Source organism: Tiliqua scincoides, chromosome 3 (genome assembly GCF_035046505.1).
Source record: "Tiliqua scincoides isolate rTilSci1 chromosome 3, rTilSci1.hap2, whole genome shotgun sequence".
Classification (NCBI taxonomy): Eukaryota; Metazoa; Chordata; class Lepidosauria; order Squamata; family Scincidae; genus Tiliqua; species Tiliqua scincoides.
Window position 1 is genome coordinate 36,221,401 of NC_089823.1, and position 22,668 is coordinate 36,244,068.

General features: G+C 42.8%; 1 protein-coding gene across 1 annotated transcript in view; it reads right to left on the reverse strand.

Annotated features, from left to right (window-relative positions):
* Positions 1-3,620: 3,620 nt before the first annotated feature.
* Positions 3,621-22,668, reverse strand: part of ABI3BP (ABI family member 3 binding protein) — a 186,417-nt gene continuing 167,369 nt past the window's right edge. The window contains exons 43-47 of the mRNA XM_066621268.1: positions 16,216-16,295; positions 15,648-15,677; positions 13,101-13,262; positions 5,272-5,394; positions 3,621-3,807 (exon numbers count right to left, since the gene is read on the reverse strand). Of these exons, the coding sequence (XP_066477365.1) occupies positions 3,692-3,807; positions 5,272-5,394; positions 13,101-13,262; positions 15,648-15,677; positions 16,216-16,295 (511 nt within the window). The 3' untranslated portion in view covers positions 3,621-3,691. The remainder of the gene's footprint in view (positions 3,808-5,271; positions 5,395-13,100; positions 13,263-15,647; positions 15,678-16,215; positions 16,296-22,668) is intronic.

The following is a 22,668-nucleotide window of genomic DNA, read 5'->3' on the forward strand; positions in this document are numbered from 1 at the left end:
GGTTTGTAGCAAAATTGGACCACACTAACCCAGTGTGGTGGACAGTGAAAATTCTTTGTCAGATACTCATGCAGTACAGGGGGGCCCCTATCCATGGATCGGGTCCATGGGATCCCCTCCGGAGGGTCCTCTGAGCCCTAGAGGTAAAAAAAAGTCACTAGGTTTCATGGCAAAACAAGAAGTGACTTTTTTATGTCTAGGGTTCAGTCTTAGCTGGGCAGAAATCGCAAATGTCCATCCACCCTTGACCTCTGCTGAGCCTCACCATTTTGATCAGATTAAATCTTCCTACTCTTTGAAAACTAACTACTCTCCAGAGAAGACATATCAATATAATGAAACCACAATCTGATTTGATATTTAGCCTTGTTCAGACTCCCAGTGATGCTAATGAAATTGTTTGAGGAAGTGTGGGGCTACCAGCAGGTTTGTAACCTGGGTGCCAGCTGTAGGCAGTTGCTTAATGTGGGCTATGCAGGTAGCCACACCAGTTTGCATATGTGCAGCTGCCCTTTCTTTAAGTTGCCATGAATGCTCAGATTGATTTAGCTGTGTATATATGGCCCTTGTAGAGATATAGGTTGACAGTTTGTGCTTTTGTATAGTTCACTCCTGACTATAGCTTTGTATACTATTACTTTAGGTGCTTCAGAAACACATATATGCATACATACACGTGCAACCACAGTTCATATATATTCAGTACTTTTGGTTGTGGTACAAAAACCCTGCTGGACATTTCCAGAAAGGGGGAAAGTAAAAGGCTTCACATTGAACAACAAACAGTTTATGAGGTGGGGGAATTCATGCAAGGGACAAAAGAGGCAGAGAAAACTAAGATAAGCATAAAACTGAAAACCAATACTCATATATGGTCATGTTATTCATACTAAGTATGGATGGTTTCAGTTTTAATTAACCTTGGGTTAGGAAAACAACTGATTGCTTGCCAGGGAAATTGTGGGAGTAATTTGTAAAGGAAAGAGGTGTATTACATTGGCAAATAAACTGTGGGGAAAAATTGCCTTTTGCTTCACAGCTCCACTCTCTCCCAATAAAACTTAGGAATTGTAAAATCATAAAGCTCTGCTGCCAGTATTTGGCTCCTTGGTGATCCAGTGAGGTGGTAGAGCCTCTGGGCTGCAGAAAATTTTGCAAAAGGGAGAAAGCATGGTTCAGGAGGGTAAAGCAATCCATTGGTTTGCAAGTGTTAAGGGTGCTCCTTTTTAAAGGATGGGGGGGGTGAGAAATCAGTGTAAGTACAGGAAGAGGAAGTCAGCTATAAAGACAAGACCTCAAAGATCCTTGTTGTACCCTTCAGAGTACAAGAATGTCCTAGCCTCAATCACAGCCTGAAGAAAACACTCCACCAAAAAGTTCAAATTAGGTAGTGATGGGCTACCAGGGCACAACCAAAATATTGCATCTTAAATTGTAATTTCCAAAGGGTCTTCTGACTATCCTAAAACCATACCAGAAGGAATGTTAAGCGTATTTCAGGAAAAACTTTGACTTAATTCCCTGACTTTTATACCTGATCATTTCAACTTACTTATACTTTATTCTGTGTCTGCTGAAAATACCAATGACCCAAATACTATTATGACTAAAAATATTTTATTAAGAGTACAGTGTACCTGCAATGTACTTAGAAGAAAATTTTATAAACCAATCCAATATTCCTTGTTCATATTTTAATACATTGAATAAACACCTTTAAAACCTACATCTCTTTATATATACTGTTTAAATGCTTAAGCAATACAAATATAGCACTTTGTTTAGCGGGGAGGGACTGAGCCATTCTCAAAAACAGTCTTCAATATTCCATCCTATAAAGTAGAACACATTACTTTTAAATTTTATAGAAACAAAAATGTTTTTTAAATATAGCGAAGATGGAGAAGGTTTTGTATGATTTGGCAGTAATTATTTTATACAATATCCCTAACATCTGTATCGATCTATGCTTCACTCTAAACTAAATGATCATACTAGTTTGTTAAGGGTACGTGTAAACCTGTTTATTCTTGATTTGACAGTCTTGGCTGCTTCTCATGTGTACAGTCAGTTATGAATGGTGCACACCTGTTTTGAAGATGACTTTCCCTGGAAGCAGTGAGTGAAAGTAAATTGAGTCTTTGCTTCTGTGTATTGCAGAATAGTTGTACATAAAATTCACACATTCTTCAGAAGCAACAGGCTACATGTGTGTTTGTAACTGATAACCCATACTGGAGCACAAAACTATCTTGAGAAGTGGCCTTATGCTACACTCCATTATGATCACATATTGTAAGTCTTGCACATAATATTTTACCTTTTGTTATACCAAAGAACCACCTATAGTTGGCTGGATTCTATCTTTGGCAGTAGGTAAAATTAATTCACTGCAGGGAGGCAAGAATATATGTATAGTTTCCTGCTAGTTACTGTAAAGTGTGGGCTATCTTAGGATAAAGCTAATTACCCAAAAGTCAATGCCACAGCAATATGTGTGCATGAACCTTTTAAGAGCTCTGCCGTCAAAGGAGGTTTGACTCAAAGAACTGCCCTACTGCCGCATTGTAAAGTCCTGCTTTGATAAGTCAAAACCCTGCTGAGCTTGCAAAATTATAAGGACAACGAAGGTGGCTGCAAAGTGGTAAGGTGGATTTGACTATATATGAGGTACAGATGCATGGCTGAATGGTGATCCAGATGGGTTCAGTCACCCTGACAGTGGGATACTTTTGCAGCACTTGGACTGATGCAGACTATTTGGGTACAGATATACATATACACTATTGGTTTGCTAGAGTATTCAGTTCAGTTGGAGAACTGTATATTTTCACTGGACACATGAAGTGGCAGAAAAGTTACAAGGGTTACCTGACTGAATAATTTAAGTATGCTCGGGGGGGAAAGAAAAACCAGAACATGATCTTTGGCAGTATACAACAATACGACTCAGAATACATACCTGTTTATCAACTTAAAAAAAAAAGGTACCTCAAAATGTCGCACCAATGATAAATAACTACATCTTCAAAATATGTAGATGGTACCATAAGAGATCAATAGGGAGCCAGCTTCCCAAGACATTGGACCAATTCACGCAACAAGAAAATATGGCTAGTTTGAATTAGGAAAGTGGCCTGAAACCTGCTGATACCATGCATTTTCTCTTTCCTGGTTGCATGCTGCCCGACATTGTAGTTTGTTTAAACGGTGGCTCTGGTTTGTGCAAAGTCAGAAATGTAATTTAGCTCTGGTTCACAAGGTAGGTTGTGAAGTAGGGATTAAATTCTAGTTACACATTCCAATTTGCGAACTAGACTTAAGCCACAGATTCTGTCATCTCAGGCATCACAGAGCTGTGCTTTAAACAAATAAGGTTGCAAATATGGCTCTACACTGAATGGGATGGGGGAGGAAGGAGCAAACGTTTTTTGGCAGCTTCAAATGTAATTCATGATTCAGACTAACCATAGTTTGTTGATCAGGTGAACAGGCTCATGACGTGTTCTAATTCTTCCTACAACAGATCTGTAAATCTGGGCGACTATAATTAAGCAGCCAATGCTATTGAACAGTTAGCACAGTATTTTCAGTATGACAAGTATAATACTATGACAAATTTCCGTCTTTGAGCTTGTCTGTTTCCGTCATTGCTGGATGTAATTTCTCAGTATTCAGTTCATGTTTTATTCTACCATTTCCCAGGTACTGTAGTTCCACACTCATACCAATGAACATAATTAGTGTGTGTCTCTGCTCCTATTTTTCCAAACTTGACAGGCTCCTGTCGAACAGCTCTAAAAAAACCTGGTAAAAAATGGAGAAGAAAAAACTTAAAGTGAAACTTCTAAGGGTAAATGACACCTCCTAGTTAGATGCTTTGGGGGGGCCTCTTCAGAGGGAAAAAGATAAATATCTGAATAAATTGTTTTTTTTTACTTATATTAAGAATATTTGAAGCAGTGGTTCCCAGCTTTTAGGACCTGCAGAGCACCACGGTAAAACTTGGAATCATTGTTGACCACATGTAGTGCTGGCTGTGGGCAGTCAGTTCTCCACCCTCTCTGGTGGTCTGTGGGGAAGTACCTCCCAAGTGAGTGCTCCCCTAATGACTACCAGAGAGGGCGGAGAACAAACTGCCTACAGCTGCAGCCAGCACTTCAGTGTTGACTTCCGTTGCAAGTGGACTGTTCTCTGCCCTCCCTGGTGATGCATGGGGTAGAACTTGCTTGGCTAGATGCTGGAAGTTATCAAAGGTCATCTTTTTCTTTTGGAGACCTCGCGGACCACTTTTTAGGGTCTCGTGGACCACAAGGTGGGAAGCAGTGGCTTAAAGGGTGAACACACTTCTGTGTGCAAATGTGTAACACGTACACTCACTGGAGAGCTAAGATTGGCTGGGGTTCTCTGCTGTGTGTAATTTCAGTAGCAAGCCTGCATTTGCTGTGATGTCATGTGTGAAACATCCCTAAGCCTGAAAGCCATTTCTCACTTTACTATGTGTTCTAGGATATGCATACATGAGCACAAAAGACAGGACCTGTCAGCTATGAAGCGAATGCACATGCAGCAATATAGCTTTGGAGAAGAGAAAGTTAGTTAGCAAGAGAGGCTTGAAGGCAGGCTGTTGCTTCCCCCCCCATTGCTTTTTCTGTTATTATTATTAACAGTATTTATATATTGCTTTTCAACGAAAAGTTTGCAAAGCGGTTTATAGATATATGTTTATCCCTGTTTATATTCACTCCCCTTATACTCGCTTGAAGTTTTTTTTCCCCCCCTGCCATCTAGTAAGCCTTTTTATTGGCTTACCAGAAGGCAACAAGGAGCAACAGCAGAGAACCTCCTCTTCTGGCACCATCTTAGAAATTTCCCATCCCCAACACAGTATCAGGAGTTGGGGCATCTGAGAATTATAAAAGGGCACTGGGGGAAGAAAGGACAGTCTGCTGCTGCAGCTGCTTCCCACCACTGTCTAGATGAGTAAGAGTTCTTCACTGCACTTTTAGCTGCAGGTGACAGCTAGGAGAAGATTTCTGTCCACCTGCTGCCCAGTTCCTGGTCCCTATGGGGGAGGGGGTACATGGTATATTAATGTCCTTTCCAAAGCAGGGAGGGGAATATTCCATTGGGGCCATTTCAGGACTTGTGTACCAGGACCACTCAAAAGTTCAATCCACCATTATTTCCCTGGAAGTGGCTAGTTTCATTGGATGAGATTGCTGACTGCAGAGGGCAAGTACATGGGTAACTCTAATTTCTAGAACATACCATCTATGGTGGGTAGTTGGTCTGACTGAAGCTGTTGCCCTGTCCTTCCATCTAAGTAGGAGTCCACAAATTGGCAATGATCTTCTCCATGTCCTCTCTGATCTCCAATATTATAAAATTTTCCTGAAAACATTAAGAACGCTTTTAAAAGATGAAATACATTATAAATTTCATGAAAAATGACAGAAACATTTTTAACCTAAAAAGAAAAGGCAACGTGTCTGATTTTAAACATCTATTGGCCCCAATAGAATTGATGCATGTGCTCTGCTAAATAGGCTGCGACAGTAGCAATCAGCTGTTAGGCTAAATTCAGAGCATTTCTCCCAATCTCAGATAGCTACCTGGCATGACATTGTTCATGTGATGTGCAGCTGGAACAGCAGGATTGGGCAGGGGAATTGTATGCCCTATTAGCCATCCAGCAAGTTTACTTCTGCAAGTGTACGGTCCCTAGTTGAATTGGAGTCACTTCGTACAAACAAATTGGGGAGGTAATTGTTCCAATATGTTATTAACTGTGCATAAAGTAATATTCCTCTAAAATATGACTAACACAGCAACCACTAAAGCATCTGAATGGGTCAAATACAACTGTAATTCAGTATTCAAGAAAAACAACATACGGTGGTACACTAGGTGAAAAAATGTTAGCATGACAACGTATACTGTTTTTAGAGGTCATAACTTGTTCACATGAACATGTGTGTAATGTGAATTGAACTCTATAGCCATAAATTGTTTCTAGTCATCATGGAAACATCTGCCTGCTACAATGTCTGTCATGCAAAGAGCAGTCTTTTCATCCTCTGACACTTTAGGATGGTGACTACAGTGTCTATTTTTTTAAGACGAGCATTTAGTATGTCAGTTCACCCTTAATGCAGAACTAAAGTAGCTGTTAAAATCATATTTCATGCTGGTTTTGACCTTTAAAGCCCTATACTGCTCTGGGCCAGGGTATCTTAGAGATTGCCTATTCCCGTACAATCCGGCTCAACCGCTTAGGTCATCAGAGAAGGCCTTTTTACAAGTGCCACCGCCTAGGGAAGTATGTGGGGCGGCAGCAAGAAATAGGGCCTTCTCAGTAGTGGCACCAATGCTATGGAATTCCCTTCTACTTGACTTAAGAATGTCTCCCTCTCTTGAGACTTTTCGGCCTGAAGACCCTTCTGTTTAAACAAGCCTTCTTGAGTTCTTGGCCTTTTTAACATCTTTTCAGCACCTTTTAATATTTTTTAAATACTTGGTAAAGGCCTGATTCTTTTATTATTTGCTGCTCTATGCTCTTTTTACCTGATTACTTTTTATCTGACTACTGTTTTTATGATATGTGTTATATGCTTTTATCTGTTTTTAAATTATGTTTTTAATCTGTTTTAACCTGTTGTAAGCCGCCTTGAGTACCTTTGGGGAGAAAGGCGGGGTAAAAATAAAGTTGTTATTATTATTATTATTATTATTATTATAATATTTCAAGTTTCTTTTGAAATGTCTAAAGTTATTGTATTTTCCCAAATAAGTCACTCCTGACACGCCTGGATTTGACCCTTGGTTGGTGTCATGTTGTTAATGAACCATACAGCATTGCTTAAATAATTTTTGATATAACTAACGGAAGACACAAAGCAGGTCACAAAACTGCTTATACGTAGAGTAAACATTCTGGCCTTTATCCAACTCTATGCACACAATGCAGCTTGGACTGTGTGTGGAGCCTATCAAAAAGCAATATTTGTGCCAACTAGCTATTCAGAGGAGACTAAGTTCAGCTCCCCAAACACTGATAAACAACTACAGAGGAGAACTGTATCCAGAGTTCCATCTTATATGTGTGGTTCACCCCGACAAATACATATAGAAACCTGCTTTCACAGACCAACGGTTTCTAGGTGGATTAGGGCACCTGCACATACTCACATTAGGAGATAGCAAAAACCCTGCAAGTCCTATTCGAGTGTCCTATCGAGTGCCACATGTATGATTATATGCCTCTGGGGCGTAAGTCATGGGTGTGTCCTCAGTGCAAGGAGCTCCAGGGTCTCAGGGAACGCGTCCGCTCCCTTGAAGCCTTGGTGGCTGACCTGGAGAAGCGCAGGCAGGCAGAGGAGGACTGTGGGGAGACTTCTGGGGACGATCAGGCTTCGTCCCAATCTCAGGCGTGCAGCTCCTCGGCTGCCCGGGAGGGAAGTCTCGGGACTGGAGGACGTCATCCTGGAGAGCAGGGAAACAATCCCCTAGGCGGGACCCCCTCTCCAGGGGATGGGCCCGTATCCGAGCGCACTCGGGATACTCCTCGGTGGGAGGGGGGTCGGGGGCTTCTTGTAGTGGGGGTTTTGATTATTAGAAACATAGAGAGGGGGGTTTGCGACAGATGTGAGGACCGCATGGTGACTTGCCTGCCTGGTGCGAAGGTTGCGGACATCACTTCTCGTCTAGACAGGCTAGTAGACAGTGCTGGGGGAGAGGTAGCGGCTGTGGTGCATGTCGGCACCAACGACGTGGGCAAGTGTAGCTGGGAGGTCCTGGAGGCCAAATTTAGGCTTTTAGGCAGGAAGCTGAAAGCCAGGACCTCAAAGGTAGCGTTCTCTGAAGTGCTACCTGTTCCACGCGCAGGGCCAGCTAGGCAGGCGGAGATCAGGGGTCTCAATGCGTGGATGAGACGGTGGTGTAGGGAGGAGGGGTTTAGATTCGTTAGGCACTGGGGAACGTTTTGGGACAAGCGGGGCCTATACAAGAGGGACGGGCTCCACTTGAACCAGAATGGAACCAGACTGCTGGCGCATAACATTAAAAAGGTGGCAGAGCAGCTTTTAAACTGATCCCTGGGGGAAGGCTGACAGGAGCCGAGGGGCATCCGGTTCGGGACTCCTCATCCCTATGGGATGAGGCTGGGGAGGTTAGAGAACAACAAGACAAAGGCAGAGTAGGAGAAGAAATTGGGAAAGGTAGGGTGATGGGATGTGATAGACGGTTTGGCACAATGAGAGGATGCGGGGACAAAGGAGCGAATAAGCAGCGCATCCTGGGGCATTCTGTGTATAAATGCTTTTATGCGAATGCCCGAAGTCTACGAGCAAAGGTGGGAGAACTGGAATGTCTGGTGACAAGGGAAAATATTGACATAGTGGGCATAACGGAAACCTGGTGGAATGCGGAGAATCAGTGGGATACCGCAATCCCGGGCTATAAACTCTACAGGAGGGACAGGCAGGGGCGTGTTGGAGGTGGGGTGGCCCTTTATGTTAAGGAAGGGATAGAATTCAGCAAAGTAGAGATTGAAGGTGGGTCCGACTCCACCGTAGAATCTCTGTGGGTTAAATTACCAGGCTTGTGCAGCGATGTAATACTGGGGGCATGCTATCGTCCTCCAGACCAGAAATCTGATGGGGACCTTGAAATGAGGAAACAGATCAGGGAGGTGACAAGGACGAACAGGGTTGTAATCATGGGGGACTTCAATTATCCTCATATTGACTGGGTCAATTTGTATTCTGGTCACGATAAGGAAACCGGATTTCTTGACGTGCTAAATGACTGTGGCTTAGATCAGCTAGTCACGGAGACCACCAGAGGACAGGTGACTCTGGATTTAATATTGTGCGGTATGCAGGACCTGGTTAGAGATGTAAACGTTACTGAGCCATTGGGGAACAGTGATCATGCTGCGATCCATTTTGACGTGCACGTTGGGAGAAGAATACCAGGCAAATCTCTAACAAAAACCCTTGACTTCCGACGGGCGGACTTCCCTCAAATGAGGAGGCTGGTTAGAAGGAGGTTGAAAGGGAGGGTAAAAAGAATCCAATCTCTCCAGAGTGCATGGAGGCTGCTTAAAACAACAGTAATAGAGGCCCAGCAGAGGTGTATACCGCAAAGAAAGAAGGGTTCCACTAAATCCAGGAGGGTGCCCACATGGCTAACCAGCCAAGTTAGAGAGGCTGTGAAGGGCAAGGAAGCTTCCTTCTGTAAATGGAAGTCTTGCCCTAATGAGGAGAATAAAAAGGAACATAAACTGTGGCAAAAGAAATGTAAGAAGGTGATATGGGAGGCCAAGCGAGACTATGAGGAATGCATGGCCAGCAACATTAAGGGGAACAATAAAAGCTTCTTCAAATATTTTAGAAGCAGGAAACCCGCCAGAGAAGCGGTTGGCCCTCTGGATGGTGAGGGAGGGAAAGGGGAGATAAAAGGAGACTTAGAGATGGCAAAGAAATTAAATGAGTTCTTTGCATCTGTCTTCACGGCAGAAGACCTCGGGCAGATACCGCTGCCCGAACGGCCCCTCCTGACCGAGGAGTTCTTCAAATATGAGAACTCAGATAGAGGTTAAAAGAGAAGATGTTTCAGACCTCATTGATAAATTAAAGATCAATAAGTCACCGGGCCCTGATGGCATCCACCCAAGGGTTATTAAGGAACTGAAGAATGAAGTTGCAGATCTCTTGACTAAGGTATGCAACTTGTCCCTCAAAACGGCCATGGTGCCAGAAGATTGGAGGATAGCAAATGTCACGCCTATTTTTAAAAAGGGAAAGAGGGGGGACCCGGGAAACTATAGGCCGGTCAGCCTAACATCCATACCGGGTAAGATGGTGGAATGCCTCATCAAAGATAGGATCTCAAAACACATAGACGAACAGGCCTTGCTGAGGGAGAGTCAGCATGGCTTCTGTAAGGGTAAGTCTTGCCTCACAAACCTTATAGAATTCTTTGAAAAGGTCAACAGGCATGTGGATGCGGGAGAACCCGTGGACATTATATATCTGGACTTTCAGAAGGCATTTGACACGGTCCCTCACCAAAGGCTACTGAAAAAACTCCACAGTCAGGGAATTAGAGGACAGGTCCTCTCGTGGATTGAGAACTGGTTGGAGGCCAGGAAGCAGAGAGTGGGTGTCAATAGGCAATTTTTTCACAATGGAGAGAGGTGAAAAGTGGTGTGCCCCAAGGATCTGTCCTGGGACCGGTGCTTTTCAACCTCTTCATAAATGACCTAGAGACAGGGTTGAGCAGTGAAGTGGCTAAGTTTGCAGACGACACCAAACTTTTCCGAGTGGTGAAGACCAGAAGTGATTGTGAGGAGCTCCAGAAGGATCTCTCCAGACTGGCAGAATGCGCAGCAAAATGGCAGATGCGCTTCAATGTCAGTAAGTGTAAAGTCATGCACATTGGGGCAAAAAATCAAAACTTTAGATATAGGCTGATGGGTTCTGAGCTGTCTGTGACAGATCAGGAGAGAGATCTTGGGGTGGTGGTGGACAGGTCGATGAAAGTGTCGACCCAATGTGCGGCGGCAGTGAAGAAGGCCAATTCTATGCTTGGGATCATTAGGAAGGGTATTGAGAACAAAACGGCTAGTATTATAATGCCGTTGTACAAATCTATGGTAAGGCCACACCTGGAGTATTGTGTCCAGTTCTGGTCGCCGCATCTCAAAAAAGACATAGTGGAAATGGAAAAGGTGCAAAAGAGAGCGACTAAGATAATTACGGGGCTGGGGCACCTTCCTTATGAGGAAAGGCTACGGCGTTTGGGCCTCTTCAGCCTAAAAAAGAGACGCCTGAGAGGGGACATGATTGAGACATACAAAATTATGCAGGGAATGGACAGAGTGGATAGAGAGATGCTCTTTACACTCTCACATAATACCAGAACCAGGGGACATCCACTAAAATTGAGTGTTGGGCGGGTTAGGACAGACAGAAGAAAATATTTCTTTACTCAGCGCGTGGTCGGTCTGTGGAACTCCTTGCCACAGGATGTGGTGCTGGCGTCTAGCCTAGACGCCTTTAAAAAGGGATTGGACAAGTTTCTGGAGGAAAAATCCATTACGGGGTACAAGCCATGATGTGTATGCGGAACCTCCTGATTTTAGAAATGGATTATGTCAGAATGCCAGATGCAGGGGAGGGCACCAGGATGAGGTCTCTTGTTATCTGGTGTGCTCCCTGGGGCATTTGGTGGGCCGCTGTGAGATACAGGAAGCTGGACTAGATGGGCCTGTGGCCTGATCCAGTGGGGCTGTTCTTATGTTCTTATGTTATGTTCTTATTCACCTTTAAAGAAAGTGGTGGAAAAATAATAGCTTCTGGCTTCAGAGCCCAATCGATTCAACTTTCCAGTGTTAATACAGCTGTGCCAACATGGCAGGTGCTGCATCCTGCAGTGGGGGGAGGGCAGTCAGGGAGGCCTCCTCAAAGTTACATTTGTTCCCTTTCCTCAGGGGTGCATTGCCGCTGCATTGGTGCTGGAAAGTTGGATAGGTTTGGGCGCTTAGTCTCATTTTTAATTGTAAAGAATGGGTCAAGATGTTCTGAGAGCAATAAGCACATTTAGTCACTTTGGGCTGCACCTGTCCTCATCCTTTTGTATGTGCTTTGGGGTAGAAAATGGCTTCTAGAGACAGTTATGTTTTTAGTTTGACAGTAGGAAATTTAAAATGTCAGAATCTTTTCCAGAACCACTGAAGACAACTCTCCAAATTTAAACTTTCCCCTCTTTTTCCCTTTAGATGCTATTTTCAGAAATACTTACATTGAGGGCTTGCTATATGAGGTCTATAGTGACTGCTGTTTTATAGGAATAGTGCTGGCATATTTATATGAGGGGAGACACTAAAATAAACCAGATAGTTGTTTGACTAATATATGAACATTTGCTTTCAATGAGAGCAACAAAGTAAGTACTAAGGTGGCCTGTCCCTGAACATAGGGTTTGACAAAATAAGTCACTTGCAGCCCTGAAATTCTATAATTATCATCTATATATCCTTAGTTTTAATAAAAAATTTTAATCACACAAAATTAATTATATTTTGATAGTTTATAGAAATGTTTATAGAAATGAAAGTGTTTTCATCTTTGTAGTGACTGTCCCTCTGATGCAGAGATGGGTGCATGTACCCGTGAAGACCTTCATTGATCAGATGTCTGGCACTGTCAGCTCAGATTACACCCATATGTTGCCCATATGCAACACATATCTACTGTAACAGTAATTCCCAAATTGGTGGGTCAAGACCCACCAGCCATGGAAGCACTTGTCCCTGCTCCTTTAAGGGGCAGGGAGGGGGAAAGGAAGGAAAGATCGTGCTCCTGCCAGGGATGGGAGAACTTTTTTTTTACTTACTGGCAGCTAGTGCTGGAGTTCTGGGGGGTCTGAGGAGCCCTTGGCAGGGCTCCCCATGCCGCCAAACATCTAAAAAAAGAAGGGCACTTCCAGTTTTTGTCGCAAAACCAGAAGTACCCTTTTTTGGTTATTTTTACATGTTTGGAGGCGCGGAGAGCCCTGCAGAGGGCTCCCCAAACCCCCCAGGATTCCAGTGCTGGTGGCCAGTAAGTAAAAAAACCTCTCCCATCTCCAGCAGCATTGCGCTCCTGTTGCTGCCATAGCCCCATCCTGCACACACGGTGCTCCCAACTCCCTTGTAGGAGTTTGGGAAACACCTTACTATATGCTTATGGACTCTCATAAAAACAACAATCAAAAAAGCATTCTCCGTACTTCACTCATGAGTGGCATAAGTGATGACGATTGGGTGCTCTCCTGTGTGAAGCAATTGGGGCGAGACTGTCTGATAGTCTGGCTGATAGTCTCCTGATAGCATAGAAGTTTGTCTAGTCATACCCTGTCACTGCCTAGTTCTGTATCATATCATGATTTCACACAGCAACACTATGCTCTTTCTGCTAAGGAAAACCATTTTCGGCATACTAGTGCTGTCGCACGCTGTTCCACTGGCAAGAGGACCTTTGTCAGCTCTCATTACCAGCCATCCAATATGATTAGCTGTTGGCAGTCTACAGAGACTGCTTTTGATTTCATACCTGTAAGTGAATCACTGAGGTAAATTTTATATCTCAGGGAATTACACAATTGTACACCAACGAATTTCTTGTACCAGGTCCGCTTCACAAACTGTTTCCCCTTGCATTCAGAATAGCTATCAGAGTTGAATTTGATTTCAGTCCAAATTGCATCTTTTCCCACTAGAAGGAAACAACAAGTGATTCAGTCTAATGGACAACAACATATATTTGACATAAATACTGAAATCTTGTGAAAGGAAGAGAAATGTTTAAGAACATAGTACCACTATTAGAGTAAGTTATGTGTCCCATAGGGAGCTGGGATGCTTCTCAAGTGCAAAGCACAGAAGCCACCATGTTCTTCGCCAGCCTCCCATCAACCAGTGAAGTTTGTAGGCTGGGCTTGGAATAGAGAGGAACAAACAAAATAAAATTGATTTCTTGACATGTCTAGCTAGAATTACAGTCCCTCTCATTAGCTATTCACACTAACCTAGTTCCTATACTTACTGGAGAGTAAGTGGGTGCACTTTCCTCAAGCCAACATTAGATTTCTCAGTAGATCTGGCAGAAAACACACACAAGTATCCCTGTTCTTGAACTTAAGTTACTTAAGCCTGATTATCTCATCCAGTTGCCTGATTTGTGAAGTGAAACCTACCTGGCTATTCTATCTCACCCCTTTACCTAGATGAACAAGTTTAGCTACTACAGGCAGCGAAAGCTGAACTGAATTCATAAACACACATGGCTAGTTGATAATGGTGTTTCACACAGGACAAAAACTGTTGTAGAAGTGTTACGTGAAAATCTCCTTTTCCCATCCAAGTTGTGATTTTGTATGTATTATGGATTAAAAACTCATGCAGGTCAAACCTCAGAATACAGGGCACCCTTCCCCCCAGTCCAAGGCCCTGGTAGAAGTCACAAGTTTGCAAAGTGGTGATTACATCCCCTCCTCCAGTCAAGGAATGTCTCCTGATTATGCAAAACAAGCATGCACCTATGGAGGAAGAAGTCTATTGTTCTTTTGTTGTAGCTTTATCACTCTTAAGCACCTTATGCAAATTGCCTCCCTCCCCCAGAAGGTCAGCCTGGCTGGTAAGCTGATTTCCTTCCGGTTCATCACATACTCCACGTGTACCATTGTGAGTATACTGAGCATGTGCACAGCTCTGGGATACTTCCGGTCAGCTTCCAGGTCACACACAATCCCTTAAGAGGAAGCCCCGAGCACATGTCTCTCTCTCTCTGATTGCCCTCCTGCGGGAGTGGTCCTACACGGGACTCGTCCTCCAACTGCCCCCCCCGACAGGTAAATATATCTTGCGTCTAAACACCCTACCTTCTTCCCTATCTATTCCTCCCTTCTTCCTCATCTTTAGTCAGCAACTGGGTTTAGCAGATTAAGGAACCCCTGAAATACTTCCCTACACCCTATCCGTTTCTGATTCCTTTTCGGATGCATCCAAATACATGGCACATGCAGCCACCACTAGCTAGGTACACTATACACAAGTACTAGAAATCTATACTTATCAATTCTCCATGTGTATTATGTTTACCTTTGTGTGTTTTTGCAATAAAAATATAATCCTTTGATTGAAAGTTACCTTTCTCCCAGTCTCCTCATTAAGCTAGTCAAGGGATCTCTTTGCTCTACGCTGTCTTGTTATCCAGCCTATGGTCCCAAAAAGTTTCCAAAAGGCTAATATATTAATTCCCCTAAACAAAGCAGCCTTTTTGGTAACAGAAGAATGTATTAGCAGCTTTATAGACAGCTGAACCTGCCTAGGAGCTTCTGGGGAGTTAGGTCTCCAAAAATAAGGAAAAATAGTCAAAAAATTAGGAAAAAACAAGGCATTCATCACAAATCTCTAAAAAGGTTCAGTGTACTGTATTATATAGTTAGAGGCATGAGATGAGGAAAATATTTTGCTGAGGGGGTTTACCTTGTAGGGCAGAGTCAGCTGCTCAGTATAATGAATGTAATTAGATACCATGAGAAGGAAGAGTATTTCTACATAGCATTAAACATGAGCCACTTAAATGAATTAAGAAACTCATTTGTCTTGAATATATTGGATCACTCCTACTTTTTAAGCACCTAAACAGGGACTTGAATTCCCCTAATATCAGTTGATGGCAGTTTCTTCACTGTCGTCCAAAGTTTTAAGAGCTCTGCAGAAGCAGAAGCTGATGGCATATTTTCTATAGCATAGCGGCAAAACATTGCTGTGTGCAGCGCTCTGTTAAATCACTTATTAAGTGAGAACAGTCTATTCATTTCACAGGCCTGTCATTTAATTTCGTGACAGGGCTGAGAAAATACGAGCTGTGCCTGGCTCATTTCAGTCTGTTGCTTCTGAGCCACTGGAGCAACACATCACGTTGGTTGGGCAGATCTCACAGGTAAACATTTAGACTGGCAGGAATTCTTTGCAAAAGCAGTGGTTATAAAAGTGAAATCGTATGCAAATGTCTTTCTGTTCCAAATTCATTCTGTCATGCCATTGTCTCACCTCAGAAAAATGTTCTCACCAGAGAATGCTACAAAGGACTTACTTGAAATTGGCTCATTCACTCTTGGGTCCGCTGAGGGGGAAAAAAAACAAGCACCAGATCAGATTGTAATATAACTTCTAACATTTCGGAAAAGACTTCTAATTTGTACAAATGTGATGTTGTTTGAAGTCAGAGCATTAATGGGAACTGACATTCAGGATACAAACTGCTCATTTATTTCTCTGAATACCAAAGGGCAGAACATTAAAAAACGTGGTGATTGGGATGATTGGGATATGGGATGGTTCGAGGCCAAATAAAGGAAGTTTACAGTAATCATAAATGTAAACATGTAATAATATTTAATAATGTAAACATTCTGTAGTATTTAATAAGTAGGTGGGTTATTTTTAAAAAGAAATTCCACAGCAGCACTGTACATGAGAATGAAGAAAATAAGTCTTACAGAAAACTTGGGCAAATGTCCAAATTGGGCAAATGGTCCCTTGACACAAATTGCTGGATAGTTCTTGTTTTGCCTGCAGGTGTCCCTGTATTGGTAGTTATTGACAAACTGAAAGAGCTAAAGAGACTAATGGCCAATTTATACAACGACTGAAACACTTACCTGACTCAGTTTTAAATGGCTTTGAATCACTGCTTGGACCTTCACCAAGGGGGTTGCTAGGAATCACAAAGAATTCATAACTAGGAGAAAAATGAGAAAAAAAAGAATGGTCCTGATTACTAATAGCAAGTATCTCATGTACAGAAATAAATGTGGCCTATCCTAAAGGACTGATAAAAGGATTAGGCCCAAATCCTAACCAACTTTCCAGCACTGGCATAGCTGTGCCAATGGGACGTTTGCTTCATTCTGCAGTACGGCGGTACTCATGAAGCCCTCCTCAAAGTAAGGGAATGTTTGTTCCCTTGTCTCGGAGCTGCATTGCCCTTATGCCGGTGCTGGAAAGTGGGTTAGGATTGCGCCCACAGTAAGATAAAGCATGTGAAACTGTTCTGAGTACTTGAGAAAAGTGCTTTGTTATGGCAATCATTTCTGTGTCACAAATTGCAGGTGTATTGCATGTACAGTGTCACATGCAACAAATGTCATTTCTATTTTGCACACATCAGAGAAAGTTCGATCCCATAAGCAGCAGAAAGTATGATCTTCCTGCTGCTCATACACCTAGCAAAACAGATATGCATTCATTTGTCAAATGCATTATAGGATACAAACAAATTCCTGCATCAAAGTGATGTCTGCCTTGGTTGTTTATCTTGTATGAAGCAGCCCTGAAAATAGAAAGTTTCACAAAAATATACTTGGGTTGGTGCAAAGGCTCTTCTCCTTTGTCTTAAGAGGGAATTTCTTGCGTGATAAAGTCACATGAGGGCCTCTAATGCTTCTTTACAAGTTTTTGTAAGGGGACTAACGGTTGCTTTGAGTGTTACAACAGACATAGTGTAAGATTTAGTTTGTACCTGCATCTGTTTTGTAGTATACTATATGCAAGTTTTTTTCACCACATGTAGAAACACAAACACAAGCCCAAGAATTGTACAAAATGGGATGATGTATACAAATCACAAATCAACAAGCAAAATTTAAAAAAAAACACACAATGAAGCACTTTCCATGTATCTGCTTTAACATGTTCTCCTCTATGAATTTAGCAGATTCAAAGCCAAGAAACGATTCTCAGCCTCATTAATTTCTGCTTAAAGGAATCCAGTTCTACTAAGTCCCAAGGTGAACAACTTCCTATGCAGCAGACTGTGCAATGAGGTGATACTGTTCTTTGGGCACACTCTTGACACTGAAATGCAACCAGGGTTTAGGAGCTAGCCAAAAAGCCAACTCAGTATATTTTTAGAGTTTAGTGCCTCCTTTGCCTTCTGCTACTGGAAAAGGTTAAGGACCAAATATGTCTACCAGGTCAACCCACACAGCATAGGATAATTAATATACTTGCACAAATTAAATGAGTGTTCTTTGTGTTGCAGCAGGGTTTTTTTCCACAGGAAATTACTATCCCATATGGAATCTTGGCAAACAAAAGGAATTCCACTATTTTCCACATCACACAACAGGACAAAAATGTAAATGCATAGAAAAGGTTGAATTAAAAAGCCTCTCCATATGCAGTTTCCAACTGAGTTCCTGGCTTAAAAACTCAAAAAAGGTACATCTGCCTTGAAATCTCCTTCATTAGAAAGGGATGGTTTAGCTATGGCTACTCAAAAATCATTTGATCACATTCTAATAGTTGCCATCTATTTACTGTTACCTGTATGGTGTTGTCAGATCTGGTTGTTATCGCACAGCCTGAAAATGGTGACTAACATTGCATTTGTATTGAAAATGGTGACTAACTTGATACAATAACTGAAGCAGGACACCAAAATCTTATTTAAAATTGAAATACTGATACTTGATCTGTGAAAATTCAAAGGGGATGTTGCCAGATATGTTTGTTTCCAAGTTGAAAGCACCCTGAACACGCATGGCATGATCTGACCAAAGCTAAACACTTGTATAAGTGTGTGCATGCACGCATGTGTGTAATTCATCGGTGGCATTGGTGGTCTCCCAATGGGACTTAAAAGGGGCTAGCATTGGCCGGACAAAGTTTACTCAAATTTTCCCTGTTATAATGAGACTGACTCCTTGGAGAACACTACTTGTCATGTTTTTAAAATGTTTGCTGAGATAGAAATGAGTTATGGTGCCTGTGTGAACTCGAAGGTTAAGACCCCCTGAATTTAAATAGTTTTACCAAGTCTCTAAGAATGGTAGTCTTTAACTTCTTCAGACCTAGATTCACCTTCAACTTCAACTTCCAACATGAGAACTATTAAAACTTTTTTTTTAACATATGCATCAGTTTCCTCCTATGGTTAGAGGCAAGAAGGATCCTTTTTTTTTTTTGGTGTGCAGTTGGGGCTTCGCCTTTTGAGGAATAGTCATTCCATTAACCCTGCCTACCTCCTTCCTGTCCACCTGGAGGCTAAATCTGGGTAGGTAGGGAACTTGGCCCTCCTTTGTATCGATCCAAGGGAAAAGTAAGGAGGTCCCATGAAGGGACCCCTCTGGCTCACCCTTCTTCAGGACACCTGTAGAGAAAAGGTTGTGTTGAGTTGACTCTCAATTTATTCAGTGAGGGAGATGGTTTGGTCCCAAGATCATCTCCTCCTAACACTTTAACAGTAGCAGCAGTAGGGGATGAGATGGTTAAGGAGGAGGATGGTACAAATATGCTGGCATGGAGGGGGGGGGGTTACAGGTGTGCATAGTGGCCCACAACTTGACACATGCACTGGCAAGGATAAAGTTCATTAAAATTTTTATTTTAATAAAGTAATGTGCTACGTAAATTTGATTACCCTCAAAACAAAATTATTCAGTAAAACATGGTGTTGGCTAGACTTTAAAAAAAAAATACCCAACCCCACACATAGTTGTAAATATATTTGGGGAAATGACAGTGTTATTACTGCTAGCAGCTTTGGATTCAGATTATAGACTGATAAATCTGAATTGTGAAAGCATAAAGCTTTTAAATTGGGCCCAAACCAAACAACTTTGCTGCCAATTTTCCAATTCAACATCAAAGTAGCTCAACTGAGTAGGCATTCAGTTAGACCAATTCTGTTTCCATTCCCTTCCTCTTTTAACATACAAAAGACAGAGAACAACAAAAAAAGTCTATGATTTAATTGAATTTGGAAAAGCCCTGTTCTGCTGTTTTAAATCATCCATGCATTTCATATATCAAGAAGTCATATGTGATAGATGTTGTTGCTTCAGAAACCAAAGGTTAGCATTAGCTTGAAAAGGTGATTGAAGAAGAAATTAACAGTGCAACTTTATACATGTCTTCTCAGAAGTAAATCCCACTATGTTCAATGAGGCTAACTCCCAGGAAGTATGAATAGGACTGAAGCCTAAAAACTGCATTTTCATCAACATAAAGAAAACATGAGCTCTAAGTTGTAAAAAAGGCACTGCAGAGAGCTGTAAACTAAAGACCCAAATCCTAACCCACTTTCCAGCACTGGCATAGTGGTGCCAGTAGGGCATGTGCTGCATCCTGCAGTTGGGCGGTACTCACGGAGGCCTCCTCAAAGTAAGGGACTGTTTGTTCCTTTACCTCGGAGCTGCAATGCCCTTATGTCGGAGCTGGAAAGTGGTTAGGATTGTACCCCAAGAGAGTTATACATACATTATACACTATTAAAATAATTATGCTTAAAAAAGAACAAGAGCTTGAACCTCAGAATTTGACTCAGAATGAATTCAACATATAAAAGCAAGTAGTTGTGAATTTCAGAAAATAAGAAGGCATTTTTTTTGTGGAAGAAAGACAATGATGGAATTATTACCACCCATGACCAGTTCAATGGGCAGAGGGCAGTATTTATCACCGACAGTGGTCACGGGGACTTCAGCCTCTTTCTGGCAATATTAAAGGACTCAGCACCATGCAGGTACATAGCTGAATAGACAGTAGTGCAGACATGTGCTGCTAACACCATAGGCTCACACTGGATTCTGCTGCCCTGCCCAGTGTGGACCGACAGACCAATCCTGAGCTGCCCAGGGCCTACGGCTGCGATGGCACCAAAAATGGCTGTCACAGCATCCTGCATGCTTTGAGCAGCTGCTGGCGGCTCCTCAGAAGAAGGGGACATTTGTCCCCTTCCCCTGGGTAAAAGGAGTAGCCCTGCAATGGGGCTACTCGATTTACTGTCAACTGAAAGGTCTGAGGAAAATCAAGAGTCTCTGTGTAGGGCAGCGAGCCCAACATGGAGGCTCTGGATCTGGTGGAGCATCGCTCCACCGGTTCCGCTTCTCTCCCTCCCCGCTCCCTCCCCCTGCCCTATCCCCGCCTCCCCATAACAGCTCCTCCCCGCCCTCTACCACCTCCCCATAATGCCTCCTCCCCCTTCTCCCCGCCTTCTGCCTGCCTTCCCCCTCCTCAGAATACCTCCTCCCTGCCTCCTCCCATGCCCTTGCTTACCCCTCTGTTGTTTGGCGGTCTGCACGACTGCCGAGCAGTGGAGGTTGGGCGCCTGCCCAGCGGTAGCCCAGCACCGGCCAGCGTTGGGCTACTACTGGCACTTACACGGCAGTAGGGCCTGCAAACGTGCCTTATGGCACGTTTGTGACAGTGTGTGCCTGCACGCCGAGCCCAGGGTTGGGCTCTCAGTCTCTCTCTTTTCACTGCCACCTTGAGACACCAGCTTCTTCTGCCTGGATCACTGCTCAGTGATGCTGGCCCATCACCACTCTCTACCCCACTTCACTGGCCCCTATTAGGGGGTGTATGTGTGATATTTTCTGTCATGGCTCTGCTGAAATTCATAGAGCAGCATTACCAGGATGCAGAAATAAGTTTTTCCAGCTAGATAATTCTTTGGTTGCTTCTAAGCCAGAGAATCCACGATAACATTATATGTCCACAAAGACTATCTCCAGCTTCATCTGGGGGAGACTGTGGCTGCAATCCTAACCACACTTTCCTGAGAGTAAGTCCCATTGAACAAAACAGGACTTACTTCTGAGTAGACCTGGTTAGGGTTGTGCCCTGTGCCTGATAGTTAAGCCTACATTGTGTCCAACCATGCATGATTCAGTATGTGAAAGCCACATTTCAGCACAGGCTAAAGAATGCTTAACTTTGTGGTGGGTTGTAGCCAAGATATGCAACTAGCATTGGCCCGTTGAGAATATGTAAAACTACTTGGTGGGCCAACTATTATTTTAAATAGGTCAAAAATATATTCCCCTTTGTGAAGACTTGCATTTATTGTTTGTGAATTACTTCAAGCTCCTCAGATTAAAGCAACTGTTAAGAGACCAAGACATGCAGGTATGAAGATTCATAATACATAAATGCTATTTTGACTGATTAACATGCCAAATTTTGTTCACTGCAGCAACATTTAATAATTTTAAGAATGCCGAGTGAACCAAATTATGAGTTAAGAGTTTTGTATTTTCCTAGTTGCTTGCATTCTGTCAAATCTCAAGATGATATTTTTCCTTACTCTGAGACACTGCAAACATTATTTTTGATAGTTTTCCAGGTTCAAAAGCCAAAACACTCTTCACCTAAGTTAAAAAAAAATGAAATACAAATGACAAACACATATTATTAGGCATGTGCTGCTATGAGAAAATGGAACACCTGAATCCTCTGAATCTGTAATAAGCACATGAAATTTTCCAGGAATCCAGCTGTCCAACAAAATCAAAGGCAAGAAATTGTCAGCAGTTTAAAAGACTGCTATAGTGTTAAAAGGCAACGGCCAACATGAATATCTCTTAAAGCACCACTGTCAGGCAGAAGAATCAGCCCATGATGCTAGATCCTTGTCATTGCCTTCTAGTCCACAACTACATTCTCCAGTTCAGGTGTGATACAAGATGCGTAGGAAGCCACCAGGGGATTTTCCAACATCCCCTGGTTATTCCTCTTATTCATCTTAGGCCCAGTACTGGCACAGCAGTGCCAATGAGACATGTGCTGCACCCTGCAGTTGAGTGGCAATCACGGAGGCCTCCTCAAAGTAAGGGAATGTATGTTCCCTTACCTTGGAGCTGCCTTGCCCTTATGTCAGACCTGGAAAGTGGGTTAGGACTGCACGCTTAGTGGATTTGTCATTCATTAACAAGGCTCACAATTGTGTCTACCTTCTTGGTTCCTCCCCCCCCCCATGTAAAGTCCTTGTCCATAATAAACAAGGTTTAATGCCACTATACTGTCTTCCTGACATAAAAAGATGAATCTCTACCAAATATTTTTGTAGTACAAAAAGAGGTGGTTTCCAGCTTGCTGCCATCACCTGCCCCTTCCCTCTGATGCAATGATAAAATGCTAAGCATCAGCTTTATGTCTTCTCACAGAACAGACTCAAGAATAATGTCTGCTTTATTTATTAGCAGTGATGGTGACTGAGGAAAGGTGTTGATGGTAATGACTGGCAGTAGGCAATAGGAATAGGAATAGGAGAGGGTGTCTTTCCTGAGGCCCACCCAGGCAGGGTCCAGCTGCAACTGATTCTGTAACAA